We start from the raw sequence: 16867 nt of genomic DNA, 5'->3' as shown, positions 1-16867 counted from the left end.
TACCCATTTCCCAAAACGAGACTAGTTTAAATATTGAAATAAGCAATTCCAAAACTTAAGCACACTTCATTTCCAAGCCAGCAAAGTCAACAGCTAATAATAATTAATTATTGATTGAATTAACTCTTGAAACAAGCAAAAGTGAGTGAAGTTAAATTGTTGAATCAATTCCGTGAGTGATACAACTTCTATGCGAGAGAAATTCGAACATCAATCTTCTAGATAATTACCCGCCATTTTGAATTGACGCGTCAAATAATCAAATTTGTGGTTTGCGAAATGGAAATTGTGATGAGTGAATTATTTATATTTTAGTAATTCTGAATAACATAATATAAAATATGTATTATTATGTATTTAAATAAATTATAATTATTAGTGGGCACAAAGAAGGCCGAGATTAGGTAGTTTCAGATAAATTGCTAGCCTACCTATATTGGGATTTGTAATTGCATTTGAAAGATATGAATTGCCTTACTAAATAAATGGCAATTTACGTGTGTAAAAATAAACAAGTAACAAATACAAAGTTGGTAGAAAAATATAAAGAAACTCGAGTTGGTGATAAATGATCTATCCGACCTTTTGTCAATTGGGAATACAGTGGACCCCAGTAATAAGGACCTTCATCTGTCCGATGACGGCGACATTCTGAAATCTAAAAGAATTTCATACCTATAGAAATACTCATTTCTAGGTATATCAACTCATATTATTTGTAAATTAACTACGACCTTAGTTTTACTTACTTGATTAAAAATTAACAAAAGGAAATACTATTTATAGGGCAGGAATTGTGTACGTAATAAAATATTATGTACCTTTAACTATTGCATGCATGTGAGGGTGTGTAATATCATTCTGTATTTCCGAGACATCTACATTCATAAGCCATTACCATATTATCCATATACAAAGCATGTAATTCGACACGTATGAATTCGACTTCAATTTACATGAATTAGATGTAGAATTAATGAATTAATTATAAGGGAAATAACTACATACACAAACGATGAAGTCTTCTACGATAAAATCTGTTATCATGTAATTTTTATATAGCTAGGTACTTTATTATCTTATAGGATCTGTGGTTGTTTCTATAGATTTGTAGACTTTGGTAGTTTTTTTTCCGATTTGAAGACTTGCTGACGCAAGTTTTGCATGATGTTCTCTTTTTTTATTTGCAAATATTGCTTTCCATATTTTATACTTTAGACATCTTTAGATGAAATGTATGTCTTGTAAAAATAACGATATTTCAAAAATTGAAATATGGTGAAATCATGATTTCACCATGTTTACACGTTAAGCATCTAAATCCTTGTTAGTTTTCAAATTTAAAACTTCCTCTAGGAAAATTCTAAAAAAATTTTACTAAAATAAGAGTGCATTTTCCAACCGTTAGAAGTTTGCAATAGCACATCGGATTACAAACAAAATTCATAGCCAAGTTTAATAAGCTGGCTCAGTACTTATGTTCTTATCAACGTTATCACAGAAGTGGTTTTTATGTCGTGTTTCTTTGTGAGGAAGCTTTGAAGATAACTCGTCTCACTTCATTGAAGGTTTTCTATTTCTAATTAATTAATTCTTGTTTGTTCTTTGACAAACAACTTTAATGCTCCGCTTTTTTAATTGTACTTTATTAGTAATGCAGCTTATGTTTAGGATAATATATCCAATATCCTTAGTGGTGGAAAAAAATGGTAATAGTCTACTTCGATGAAAACATTTCTTCTCATAAGTTTATATGTTTTGGGTGTTTTGGGCTTCATCTTAAAACTTCATCTTTTTGATCTTTTAATTTTTTACGTAGGTATTGCTTTTACTCTTTGTAGACGATTATCTTTTTGCTATTTTTAATAAAATAATTATTTGTAAGGCGATAAAAGGAAACATTAAATTACGGTATTTATTTACCATAAATTCTATTTATTAAAAAGTAAATGATAACATACTATTATAATATTAAATTAAAATAATTGAGGCTGAACATAGAATGTACTGGGTATGCGATTTTTTTTGTGAGTGTGAGTGTATAACATAATACATATTGCAATAACATCAACACTACAAGTGTTCACAAATATTATAGGCATTGAAGCAATGCGCTGAAACGAGCTCAAATTTAATGCCTTGGAATGCTTTACTGCTGTAAAATAGCATTATTCACGAATTTTTCAACTACGTTGCGAAAGTAAATGGACTGGTTTTGATATTGTGCCACGAAATTTGATCTGAATTTCAGCGCTTTTGTTTTTAAACATGTTACATTTCACCTGAAAAAAAAGGAAATGTTTTACATTCATTGAACTCTACTCTACTATATTCTCTTATTTTTCCCTTGCTAAAAGGACGTAAAATGCATGAAGTAAGTAAATTAAAATATAACTATTTAAAAAAAATTGAATAAAGAGCAAACTAGGTACTAAACTAATTATAACCACATTATAAAAGTTTATTCTTTATGGTGACAGATTTACAATATTTAAACTGCACACATTCGGCCCTGAACATTATCCCTCGTATAACAGTCGTATCAACCCCATTCATGTCAGGGGCACCAATTATAGTTTGCGTATGTAACTGGCAGGTGAATACTAAACAGAACAATAATTCGATTCGCCAGATGTATACGAACAAGAACATTCGATGGCCAGACGCTACTTTATGTGGACGTTGCAGTTGATTAAAGTAATCATTGCTCAGGACCAATTTCGATTTATGCTTTCCTAGTAGATGAGGAAATATGGTTTGTGATAAATATTGTTTTTAATTAAGTAGTACCTAATTCTACGAAGACTCAGTTATGGGACGATTTTATTTTGGATTTAATAATAGAATTTCCTCTTCAAATTGTTTCGTCATAAAAACTTATTTTAGTTATATAAATGTTTTAATTTTCTAAACTTCGCAAGAGGTTAATAACTTCTTCTACGAAGACATTATTTTGGTCAATCTCATACATTTTAACAAGAACGTGTAGCGGCTTAAAGAGGTCTCCTTATATCACATCACGTAAACTAAATATTATTGGTAGAGAGAAAGGTCAGAGGTAGGCTAAAGTCATAAATAAAATGTAAAAAGTCAATTATTATATTTTAGTACACTTCTAGATTCATTTTCTATAAAATTTATAGGTAATCAATCAATAATTCATCATCAACCTCGGATTGGAAATAAAGAAGTGAACAAATTATAAAACAAAATATAGAATTTTTTTCTTTCTTTCAAAAAGAGCAAAATGTTTTTTGCTTAAACATATTTTCAAGATAAGCGTAAGCAGTAAATGTTGAAATAGAATAAGTGGAATCCATAGATATTTGTACATTAATATATTTTTTAATTTCCAAATATTACAACGAAACATTGTTATAGAGATATCACAAAAATGGAATGATATGAAAACAAATTTCACAGCTTTCCTAATAAAATAAAATATCCAAGAAAGAAAGCTAAAGCTTTGACACAACAAAGTGTGGTTCGAATAGTAATCCTGTTGAGACGGGATTTATTCATATTTACACGTGTATTGCATTATCCCACGTATTTACTTAATGTTTTATTTGTTTTTACACGTAGAAAAGTTGTTTTAATATTTTTGTAAGAACTTTAGAACATCTCAATTTTTACTCCTTATGTCTACGTAAAGAAATTCTGACTGTCAGAATACGGGCATTGTGAATGTATCCTAATATATAAAAAATACCTTACTCGTTTTTTTGTCACATATTGTAATATTATAATACGATAATATTTTATTAATATTCTTTTAAAAATAAACACAGAAATGTTACAAAGGTATTATCTCTTCAAACCTCCGTTTTGTAAAACACATGTAACATGTCCCCGATACACGGATCACAATCAATCACGAAGCTTTCACACTGATATTTCTATCATGTAAGTAACTTGGAAAATTTATCCGTATAAGGTATTGTGTCCATTTTTAGACGGCTGCTTAAAATAGAGTATCGTTTTTACTTATTACGTGCTAGGAATATTGTTTTTTTTGGAACACTAAGAATTTTTAATGTGTGTCTGTGCAGATTTGCAGAGAACCATGCATTTTGCATCAAATATTACATGCTTTTGTATTAAAAGAATCGCAAATTTGACCGTAAGCTTCACCACGAAATTAATTTAAGAAAATAACCTTATAAGGTAGTCCAATATAATGAAGTCATGTACAATAGGTACTACAGTTATTAACCTAGCCGACGTAATATTGATAAAAGATGAAAGACCTCTTCCCTGCTACGTAATTAGGGGATCGGGTTTAGGGCATCTTTATGACGGCTATTTATAAAACAGCCTTTCGTTTCAAATAATATAACAACGGAGCTTACAACAGACAATAACAATTTAGAATAATTGTTTTCTACTAAGCATGCGCCTCGGCTCTACCAGGTTGAAGTTTTTGGTTTGTTTATTTTAATATGCTTGTCTACCTTGTTGCCCTGAAAATTCCAAGAAATACGATTGAATTTATTGATTAAATGAAAAAATATTACATCATTTACAGAACAACAGTTAAATTTTCACACGTTCGCGTTGTACAATACAATTATTATTTGAACAGTTTCCATAAATCAGATTTCAACCTTTGTTTTTGACGTTAAAGTTTGAATGCCAAGGCAAAGTCATTCAGAGACCTTTAAACTAAACTCACTTATCATCTAGTATTACCTACATTACGGAGTTTAATTTGGTTTAGAGGGCACACGTTTTAATTGTTAAAGTTTGTTGCGATTGATAAATATTTATTAGGGATAATATTACCTACATTGGAATGGGTTCTTTACAACATTTGATATATTGCAAATGACTACGCAATTTTATAGCAGACTAGAGGTCCGCCCCGGCTTCGCCCGTGGTACATATTTCGCAATAAAAGGTAGCCTATGTCCTTTCTCGGGTATCAAAATATCTCCATACCAAATTTCATGCAAATTGGTTCAGTAGTTTAGGCGTGATTGAGTAACAGACAGACAAACAGAGTTACTTTCGCATTTATAATATTAGTATGGTTGTAATGGAAAATTCGGCCTTTTCTTCTGAATTCTTAATTTTGTTAGTTTATAGAGAAGGCTGGGAATTATTAATTACTGATCATTAAATATTAACTAGCAGGAGCCAAAGAGGGTTAGCCGTTTGAAATATATTGATTAAATATTCAAGTCTCTTTACTGGCCAAAATATCCTTTGAACTTTTTACTATCAAAGGCACGTTTCCTCTCCGTTACATTTTATGAAATTGTTATAAGATTTTTGTGATTCTTATTTTGATTAAAATATTCTTTTGTCATAATATGTATATGTCACATCGTTTCGAAATTTACTCACATTTATTTTCATGTAAAATTTATCACGATAAATTAGAATTTTCTTATTTATCGTAATCTTTAGGTACCACAAGGTACCTATCGTCCTACACACTAGGTATATTTGTTACAGACTATCTATGCAAAGTAAAATAACACAAACGCCGCAAGTCAAAGTCTACTATGAAGTATTTGTTTATTTGTAATTATCTTTAGTTCAATTGAACCAATTAGATTTTTTCATTCGACTCCCAAGACCCCAGTTCTTGTACTCATTATATTACACTATACTAGAACTTTAATGTAGATACGAAGATGAATTTTCCAATCAGTCTATATGTATATTGGTCATCAAAGCAAAGCTGATAATATCTCAACTTCCCTTTAATCAAGGTGAGGCAATCTATTCTGGACAGTAACTTATTATATGTAGATACCTACCTATATACTTCGTTCCAGAAATAGTTTGGAAGTCCCTTAGAGGTTAGGCAAGTTAATATTCTCGTTTCTCTATACTTTTGCATATTATGTATTTCGGGTTGTTTCTTTTCCGATAAAATAAAAAATATTAATCACAAATTTTCCTACATATGAATAGAAACGTGTTACGTTTACATAAATGAACTTGAACTACGATTTTTTTTAAATAGGTACATATAAGTAAATAGACTAAAAATAAAAAATAAAAATCATTAAAAGTTTCGTTCTGGTGCAATCTGGTCTTATCAATTTTTCAAAAAGTGAAAAATATAAATAATTGAGTCACATAATGCCATACACACACGCACTATAATGTGATGAAGATAAAAACGTAGTCTATACTCTACTCTACACTACTCGTATTATGCTACGCACAAGCTACGCATTACTAAAAACAGTAATAACAGTTAATAGCTGAAATTGTTTAATAGAAATCTACAATCCAATATCAATATTCTCTTGAATACAATCCCTTTAGATAGATAGATAACTCGTTTATTCATAGAACACAAAAAATATAGGTAGGTAGATAATATAAACACAAAAAATAAAATTAATTAACAGAAACAAAACACACAGTATAATAAAAGAAACGGATACATTTCATGTGCACAGTGTTCTACAAACAGGCCTTGGCTCAGCATGAAAACCTTTCTAATTATACAGACTTAATTGCTACAGCAAGAACAAGAATGTAATTTAAAAAAATATCGTCACACAAAGAGGGTGTATTTGGATCGATACTGAATGAATAAATAACAAACTCCTGTTTGTTTTAGGATCTTTGCCGACCTTCCCGTTACGGGAACTCCTATATCCACTTATACAGGGTGGGCTCGACTGTGACGTTAATGAAAACGTGATCAAACTAGTTTGGGATCACAACACTTGAAAACCATTTCGAAGTACTAAGGCTGCATTAATCAAGTGTTGTTTTAATTGAGTTCGCTAAAGTTAGTTACCAAATAAAAAGACAATTTGCACGTGATTGATTAAATGGATTTAAAATAATAAATCACAATTGAAATTTTGCGCCGATACTTGTTAATGTAATATTTTAAGTTAATGTTTACGAAAAAAATGCAGCAAGTATGCATTACCTATGTAAACAACGTAAATGTAACAAAAAGATCGAGAGAGAAAGTTTTAAAATTTATAATGACTTGACATATTTATTGTTTTAATGTATTTTACCTTGCTTATGAACACCATGTATAAGCATACTATATTTATTATGATAGTCTCTACAGTGCGTTTATTTTCCGTTGAAATAGCATACATTTACGTGACGTAAGATTGCTATGTTCTGAACAAAAACATTTTATCCAATTTGTTTGTACATATTTCTGAGAAAATATAATTAAGTCTGGTAAGTAGATACTATGGAGGCTTATTAAATTGTAGATAATGTTAAGAAATGTAATCAATGTTCTTCATACATCTCTACTATATGTTTAATGTTATTACAAATTTAGAAGATGAAAAATGTGAGGTTATTTTTTAAGGACGAAACATTTAACTGATAAATATTCCCAGCTAACTTTACTGTATGCTAATCGCGACACTGACAGGGAGTTTTAAGAAAATCGATAAGTTTGTTTGGAGCTACGAAAATATCACGTTTCGTAAAAACCAGTAGGACCAAAAAAAATTAATCCGTGTATAAAGTGTAAGGGAATGTATAAGATAACAATATTTACTTATAATGAGTATTATAAGCACAAAATGTTTCAAAATCTCATTGTTAGTGATAACACAAGCCCCGTTTATGAAAACTAGTGAAAACGAATAATAAAATTTATTTGGTCATTTAATGACCTCGATCGCATTGGATATGGTAATTTTTGTTTTAATAAGAGCTTTATAGCTCTCAACAACAATTCTGGTAAATTTATTTATCGGACACAAAAAATATTCGGAAATGTACTGTAATATTTTGCATAGTTAACTTAACGTAGATAACATCAAAGCCCTTTTAATATAAATTCTTTATCAACGTCACAAGTCACAACCACTTTCAAAAATTAAAGTGATGTTCCTACTGTAACTGTCTGTACATATTTGTAAAATCTACTCTTTTTATCCCAATTTCATTTCTAGTTAAAACGTGTCGTGTGTACATGGACAAAGTGTAAACGAAAATAGTGTCAGACTCAAAGAGAGCTTAATTGATTTGTCCAGCGTATCCATCCATCGGTTCAAACGGTTTATAAACCGTTTATGGGAAGTGTGTTGTACTACATTGTAGAAATTGTTAGGCCAACACTAAGCGTAGTGTAAAGCAATATGCTTTGTGTTGGTCCAACAAGGATTGTCCTTTATACATGCAGAACATCATTTGTCTTATCTTACGAAACAAAGACGCGGGCCGAAAGCTGAATATAATGTAGATATGCAAAATATAAATACTAACAAAGTGAAATATTTTTAGACCAATGTTAAACTAAATAAAACAATGAATTTTATCTTAACATCAAATTCATTTATCTCGGAAACAATAACGTAAAAACACTTTATAATAAGAAGTGTAAAACCAGTCACGCTTTATGGAAATTTTACTGCTTCCATGAAAAAATAACCGCTACACACGCGATGGGAAAAGTCCCTGAAGTTACTGACGTCGAATATTGTTTTCATTTGACCCATAATTTGACTTTTATATATATTAAAAACCTGAGCACAAGGTTCTTGCTTCTTAGCAAAGAAAGCTTACGCGAAATAATTTTTAAAAGGGATGCATCATGCTTAAATAATATCTACACAATTCCTATAATTATAATGGAATATTATTCCAAAATAAATGCAGGGTAATAAAGCGGTTAACTTCTAGGTACTAATACATAATGGTAGGCAACACTAGAAACATTGCCTTCTTTTATAGAAATACAAGTATAGTAAATTCATTTCGAATATTAATCTTATCTTCTTATCTTATCTTCTTCGTGTCTAGAATATTCTAGACACGAAGTTATAAATTAATATCACTTTATAGGTTATCTGAAAAGTTTGAAAATGGTAAAATATAATGCTAAATATACCTATGCGATATATAAGAATTTTGTACTCTTTTATAAGAGCACTATAAAACCTTAATGCGAACATGGAAGCTCCCTAATGCCTCTTTATTCAAGAAATAATGCTAGCAATAGCCACTAGCTAGCATTTAGTGGAATTTATCGTTTATTACTGTAATCTGAGGTTTATTATTTTATGTTTTGCATTTCAACAGTGTTAGGATGAAAAAATAATAATTACTATATTAGTTAATTACTATTTACAATATGTTGATATCTTAGTTAGATGTAGAGTGGAAATGTCTACATAATATTATCTATTATAGAATGTTTATAAATTGTATTAGGTAAATAGGTATCTCCATGACAATGGCTTTTAGAAAAAAAATATAATGTTTTGATCAATTTTACCAAAATTTTAGTTAGAAGGTAACTTCGCTCTTATTTTGGCTTATTTCGATGGGACGATAACCATAGTTCTTATACCTACATTAATAGATAAGAAAAAGTGGAAGTTTAAAATTAAGGTTTATGTGTTTTCTCTACATTTTCCGTAGTTTCAGTAATTAATTAGAAATATGTGGACCCAGGCATAAGACAAACATTAGCTATAGCCAAGAAGGTGGATACATAATTGCGAAGTTCCGTTGTTCTGAAGGGTGCCCACGGGAAATACGCTAACATTCTCCAAGTAACCACCACTGGGAGCTAGTCATTTGTACAAAGTTATCTGAATTTACATTTAAATTAAGTATGGATTTTTAGCTTCCAGCTCGCGAAAAGGTCGTTGCATGTTTGAATGAATTTTATTCCATTTGGTGTAACAGTTATGAATATGTTATAAATAAAATATTATGATGATAAATCGAGTATTCCCTCGTATACATGGAACAAAACATATTACTCAGTTTCGCCGAGTTTTGCTGTAAAAACAAGTTTTATTTCATAAATAAAATTCATGGGGCCGTATAAAGTTTGTTGGTAAAATGTTAAATTAATTATCTAACAAAAACGCCGTCAATTCGTGCACTTGAATTCCAAAAACACTGCCATATTTCTATCAAAGTCGGTTAAATAATACCAAATAGCTTTCACAGCTTGAAATTTCTGCTCTAAATTTTGAATGAACAAACCACGTACGAGTAACGTAGAAACATACGAAACGTGTGAAATAGTTGAAATATTCTCTGTCCCTTGCGGTTTTACCTAATAAATTATTTAGCAGGTCTGTCCCACTTCTTTACTAAATCTGAATATAGTCTAACAATAGTAAATCTATTTATAGTTACATGAAATGTAAAAAGAGAATACCTAAAAGTATGTATATTTCTTATTTTATCTCTTTTGCTCTAACACTTAAAAGTAACAAATTCAAGAAAAATGAAGAGGGATAAAGTACCTGCTTAGTTGTAATACACAGAACCTAAAATTTGATACAATAAAAAATCGAAAACCTTTTTCCATTTAATACCTTTCTCTTTTATCTTATCCCTAATGTACATGCTTCTAACGTGCTTCTAACAAAAAAACTAGTTAAGATTGACATGGATTGACAGTTCCAAGCTGAAAAACGGTATAACCAAGGTATAACAGAAAATGGTCCAAAATAGTAGTGACATTTGATGGATTCCTTTTTTCTTTTTACATATAAAGAACGCACTTCATCAGTTTCTATGCCTCTGAGATAGATAATATATCATTTACACGGCGTATTCGAGCGATGACGTCGTTTCCACAAAAGACTGTTAAGCCGAGAGCTTTACGAGTATAAGTATTCCAATTTCCATTTCTTTTGTTATGCCTAAGTGCAATCAACGTCTCATTATTTTCCTTTAAGAGACTAACGGGATGAAATTTTACTTCACAAGAAAAACTTTTCAAATGCAATTTTATGGAACTTCAAGTCTTGCGATTTATTAGGTCGTATTACGTCATTTTGTTTTTTTTAACAGTTTGGTCCCACCTTCCATCCAATACACTCTCACTTGATTAATGTTTTGAAAAAACAGCACAATAGCGTGTGCACACATTTCCTAGCAAAAAAATATAATTTGCCACATAGCGTCCCTTGTAGTTCGCACCCAAGAGGGAGTGCATTAGGGGAGACTCCTTTTGTTCGACCGTGGTAACGTTAAAAAGAACGTTTTTTCCCTATTTCTTATGAAGGTGTGAAAATGTGCTCGCAAAGAGAAACAGCTTGCTTTTGAAGAAAAACATAACACTATCGGATTTTCTATATATAGCATTTTTTATCTGTGAACAGTGAAATTATCGAATCATAGTAGGTAATTGAATTGTTTATTAATACAGGATCAGTAAAATTAGTTTTATTCTGACGAGATATTATCGAGTTTTTCATAGATAAGAATCACAATATAATTTAAAACATCAAACATATAAAAAAAGCGAAAGCACCTCAGCCTTGTTACGCTCTTATCAACGTAATCTTTCACAAGAAGTAGTGTTTTCTAAGCCTTAACAAGGGAAGGGTTTTACCTTCAAACGAAAGCAAAAAGTAATTTTTCTTTTGTTCATTGAGGTTTTTGTGTCAACTTCTGAACAGTACTTTTACAACAAAATAGTCGAGTTTTGTACTCGCGGCTAATTTACTCATTTAAAGCATGTCATGGCACAGTTTTGGAAGCTTTTCCCTTTGTTATGTTTCTGTTATTTCAGCTCGTAATATGCGAGGAATTCGTAAGCAGATTTGGTGATTTTGAACAAAGCTTTGCTGTGGTCTTTCTGAGAATAGTTTGTATGAAACGATTTTTCGTTTAAAAATTTTACATTTTTTTTAAATAACATTAAGATGAGACATACTAAGATAAAAAAATAAAAACATGTTTTTATACATATAAAGTGCTATGAAGCATGAGAAATGTTATTGATGTAATTGTATTTTTAATAACTCTTTTATTCATTTTCACGAAGCCGACTATTTAGTTTTTATCTCTCACTCTTCGGAGCTTTTTAATAATAAAAATTATTAAAAAAAGAATTTTTGCAAGATACAATCCTCGCCTTTGTTAAACAATACTTACTAGCACTATTGCTACATTTACTATTGCTACATTTCGAATCCTTTGTGTTGTATAAAACGGTATAAAGAACCAATGTTTTTTGTCTTTGACACTAATTGGAACTAATTGAATTTTGTGTGATAGGATATTCTGTTACCTATCTAACTTACTTTAGTACGAGAACGGGATTAAAAAAAACACACTGCGCTTACTATCTTTAAGCTTTTTTTCATCCCAAATGTTAAAGTATTGCACATTACACACGATAGTCACGCATGCTGACGTCACACGTACATTTACAAAATGTATCGATTGACCGCTAGTCAATAGCTTAACTTGTTGAATTATTCTATTGAAATTACTATGTCCGGAAGAATATTGGAAATTATAGAGTAGCGCTCGCATGGTGCTTAATTTATTTTATACTAGATTTCCGACCGCGGCTTCACCCGCGTTTTCAACCGCGTTTTTTGTTATAACTACAATTCCGTGAAAGACTGATAAACGAAGAATCCTTACGATTCTAGTACTATCTTTTTCAACTTCTAATTTTAAATAACCAAAGAAAAGGCTAAATCATAGAGTCAATTCAAAACTTTATTAATTTTTGAACAGCTGTTGTCTCTCATACCGGAAAATTTTCGGTCAGGGAAGCTTTTCTTCCTGAACTTCTTAGCTTGTGAATGATTGATTTCTCAAATTAAAAAGCCAAATTCATTGATATGTACAAAATAGCGAATAATTCAGTAATTATGAATCAGATAATCACCGACAAATTAAATAATGAATGAATGAATGAAAGAATAAATAATAGCTGTGCTATGTGTAATTTGTACTTAGTTTGATATCATTTTTAATAAAATAAAAGTGTGAAGTCCCATGTCCCCAAATAGGGTAAGGGGCAGATGCATTATACATCTGTTTCACTGATCGATTTTCTTTAGGGACAAGTAGGTGATCAGCCTTCTGTGTCCTACCAGACCAAGACATTTTTTTTTCTTCGTCTCCACCGTTAATCGAACCCAGGACCCCTCAGTGCTGCGCTCACGCGACCACTGTACCAAGGAGGCGGTCAGTTTTATAAAATAGATTGTTACAAAATGGATTAATTAAGCAGTGTTCTATGTTTAGTAGTTCTATGTGAAATGTTTATTTTGTTTTTCCGTATCGTAAATGATATTTAAGTGAAGTGTACTTGTAAGTGTACTTCAACATTCATCGTTATATGTTACTTTTTTATTTGCTTAAGCTTCTGGGATAAAATTGAACACATAATAAAATTACGAGTGATAATACTATGTCCCAATCATGACATGTGAGATTACAATTTTGTATACATATTTTGTTGTTTAAAATGACATCCTTAATATGGGTAGCTGCGGTAAATAATGAGCCAAAAATTTGGGTATCCCTTACACGTAATTAAGGGATTTAAATCTGTCCGTTTATTTGCGTGCTGGGTCTAATTATATAGGTTCTTATTAATGACGTAGAGGATTTTCAATAGCAGTTATGTTTGATATACTTTTTATTAATACATGAACTTTTAAGATAACAGTTGTGAAGTTTGAACTTTAGGAATTAAATCTATTCGGGATCAAAGAGATAATTCTTTTTAAAAGATGATGGGAAGTTTAAAGATTTTTACTGTTTAACAAAGCGTAACCGTTTAAAATTCAAATACAGATTGTATTTGAATTTTAAATACCATTCTCTGGTACTTACTCACTGCCTGTGTAAAAGCTCGATTAAATTTTTATTTGTAACAAAAATTATATTCTGTAAAAAAGAAAATTTACCTCTCCAACTTTTACACGAAACAGTCATTATGCGCTTTATGCAAACCACTCAAATCAACCCCAACAAGACTGCAGATGGAATTTATATAACCAAACTACATTTGGAGCGGGCCCAAATCCCGGCCCGTACTTACGTAATGTTCCAACAAAAATCTTACCAAGTCCTCATCGTCGTCCGTGAACACGTTTGCTGCTTCCTGCGTAGTCATGTCGCCCTAGTACTTAAACCCTCAGAAAATACACCCCTCATAACTCACGCACACCAAAACACATATTTGTAACACACCAACTGCATCCAAAGTTTCCCGAAGGCGCGTTTATAACCAAACATCATAAGAAAATTAAGAATTTTATTTTACATTCAGTTTATTTCATGAAATATTAATAAGTTAAAGTTAGTTTACGATTTATACATCGATTTAGAATTGAAGTACAATCAGACATCCGCACAGTTCGAAGGGTAGTAGCAAACTGCGGAGGGCGGGCGGAGAAAGCGCTGCGGCGTCTCGTTTCCATGGTTACGAAAGCTTGCGAAGCTAGAAGCGACAGTGCATCAACTTTTTATGCAAGGGCAGATACAAACACATGTGGATCAATGGAGATTCGTAAGAATTATAATGCATTATTTCTAATTGACAAAAAGATTTTTTTAACAAATCAAAAGTATTAAGTATAATAAAGTAAGACATACAGTCTTTGAATCTTTTTGCACAATATTAAAAAATCACATTCATAAAAAATTAAATTATTCAGACATCGTTTTGAGAAGTCAAAGTAAAATAAGAAATTTATAATAAGCCGCCTTGTTATGAGAATAGAAAATTGTTACATAGAGGCCTCCTTAACCCTGAAACCTAATAATGCTTACCTACACGTGTAGTTCATATGCTGAAGGATTTATTTACACATATTTCTTCACAATGTTATACAGAGATTTGCTCTTTATTTTAAAAGCTTATAAATAACTTGTGAGGTGTGATATATTTTATGATTTGTTTTTCACGAAAATTAGCTTATTGCGTAGTTACAGGATTATTTTTTCATTGTTGAATGACATTATCTTTCTTTTTCTATCTGGTTAAATGTACTTTTTATAACAAGGCCAAATAAGAAAGAGTATAAAAACGGACCAAAACTGGAGTGGCCTACGTTAGTGGACACAATGTGAAACCAAAACCGAGCAAATCTAATCTACCTATATGTTCCTAACTATTCATTCAATTACGGTCCGGGATAGTTATCATCTGTGGCCAAATACAATAAGATAGAAAGGTAATGTGTTAATCTATTTATTATTAAATACTGTCGTTTATAACGTTATAAAGTTATATTATTCTCAGCGACTTCTTTCTTAAATTATCCCCTTGAATGATTCGATTAACCGCTCATATCTTAATATCCTGTTAACCACGAAAAAACGTATGAAAAAAACAAAATTATAGCGAGTTTTTTGATTTTAAAATTGCTGGAGAAAAGAGATAATCACGTTAATCCACGATCCGAGCTACCAGCGCGAAAAACGCAAATTTTAATTTTACATTCAAAGTCTGTGCACATTTTCTATTATATACCTTCAAAAATATAACTAAAATACCTTCCAAATTTTCCTTATTCGGAGTTTTTTAATCAGCGTTGCAGTAATTAAAAATAATTTGGAAAATCCAAAAGTGCACGCCTCATAATTTTTTTTTAATAAATATTTATTAATTATTATTTTTGTTTATTTAATAACAATTAAACCACATCGAATCAGACCCTGAAAAATGAAAGGGTTCTATTCCTGAGCATACTCAAGCGTAAGAGAAAAAAAAAGACTCGATTAGTAAAGTATTTCGGTCGCTATCGTGTTAACAAGAAAAAGGATCCGCACATACAGACACACGGACGTCCAAGACAGAACTTTTTTAAACTGTTTTTTAACTAGTTTAAATAACAAAAATGACATCAAAAATATCATGAACGTTAAAAATAGTGTTTTTTCTTAATATGTGTGTGTATGTATTATCTTACAAGTGCAATGTATGATACATAAAGACATTTTAAGTTTGAAAAATCAGATGTTTTGCGCGAAGTGACAGTAGTACCCACCTCAACGCTTCGCTTATGAGGCGTGCAATAGGTTTATGTTATAATAAGAGTTGGTAAAATGTGATAATAAACTAACTATTGTAGTAGTTACGTCTTTTCCATACCTATTGAAAATGTTAATGTTATTATGTTAAAATGATAATGTTATTATCACTGATTAAAATTTAAAACATTTTTATACTTAGATAACATAAGTATATTACTTAAATAAGTATGTCCGATGTAATCTTCTAAAGGCCCGTTTCAACAAAATTCTTTAATCGAAATTAAATTCGATATCCTGTTTCTTTTACAATAATTTTAAATGAAAAATATTTAGAATTCAGAAGTATATTTCTTTATAACAAAATTGACACCGAATTTCTGTGATTATTTTTCCGACCCAAATATCGACCAATAGAATTGCACCATTCGACGTCACGTGGTACAACCTACATGGTATTATACTGATAATTTTTTGAAAATTTTCTCTGGTCGTTGACGTCAAACTGACAGGTTCAATTCAATTGTGAAATTATTGGCCGACATTTGGGACGGAAAAATAATCTCCCGAATACCACACGTCGAGCTTCAAAATTATCTGGCATTTCCCTCAAGGTTCCCTGCAAACAAATAAAGTCGTCAAGTTTTTCAGGAAAAATCACTCGCGCTTCGCGCTCGTGATTTTTTAACCTTGACTAAAAACTTGACTCCTTCATTTGTTTGCAACGAACCTATCGGAAAATACCCTATAATTTTGAAGCTCTTGTGGTATTATAAGTGACAATTATTATACACTAGCTGTTGCCCGCGACTTCGTCCGCGATTACGTCGTTTTCGTCATTCGTCGTTTAAAAAAAATACGTGACACTTTATTTTTGAATGTTCTTAATTGTCTCTTATAAAAATTAACTACATTAAAATTGAATACTCTGATAAGAAAATCTTAAAATCGGAGGACATCGAAAATCTGAGGAAAACATGAGTGAATTTGATTTAAATTCTACATTACTTAGTAATTCAAATAATAATCTAAATTAAATGTAGATTAACAGTTTGAGCGCATCATTATATAATATGTACCTAAGTATTAAATTACGTTATAGTTTACATAGTAATTTTACTAAAACACGATGACTTTCTTTCGCGCTCGGTACAAC

General features: G+C 30.8%; 1 protein-coding gene across 1 annotated transcript in view; it reads right to left on the bottom strand.

The window, feature by feature from the left end:
* The window catches only part of LOC149907173 (transmembrane protein 151B-like), a 31534-nt gene extending 17653 nt beyond the window's left edge, over nt 1-13881 (bottom strand). The window contains exon 1 of the mRNA XM_090104070.1: nt 13799-13881. Coding sequence (XP_089960196.1) covers nt 13799-13849 — 51 coding nt within the window. The 5' untranslated portion in view covers nt 13850-13881. The remainder of the gene's footprint in view (nt 1-13798) is intronic.
* Nucleotides 13882-16867: the final 2986 nt, after the last annotated feature.

Source organism: Colias eurytheme, chromosome 7 (genome assembly GCF_061535395.1).
Source record: "Colias eurytheme isolate Ceu_HAF_F1 chromosome 7, ilColEury1 Martin Lab GWU primary, whole genome shotgun sequence".
Taxonomy (NCBI): Eukaryota; Metazoa; Arthropoda; class Insecta; order Lepidoptera; family Pieridae; genus Colias; species Colias eurytheme.
This window is presented reverse-complemented; position numbering and strand designations above follow the sequence as displayed.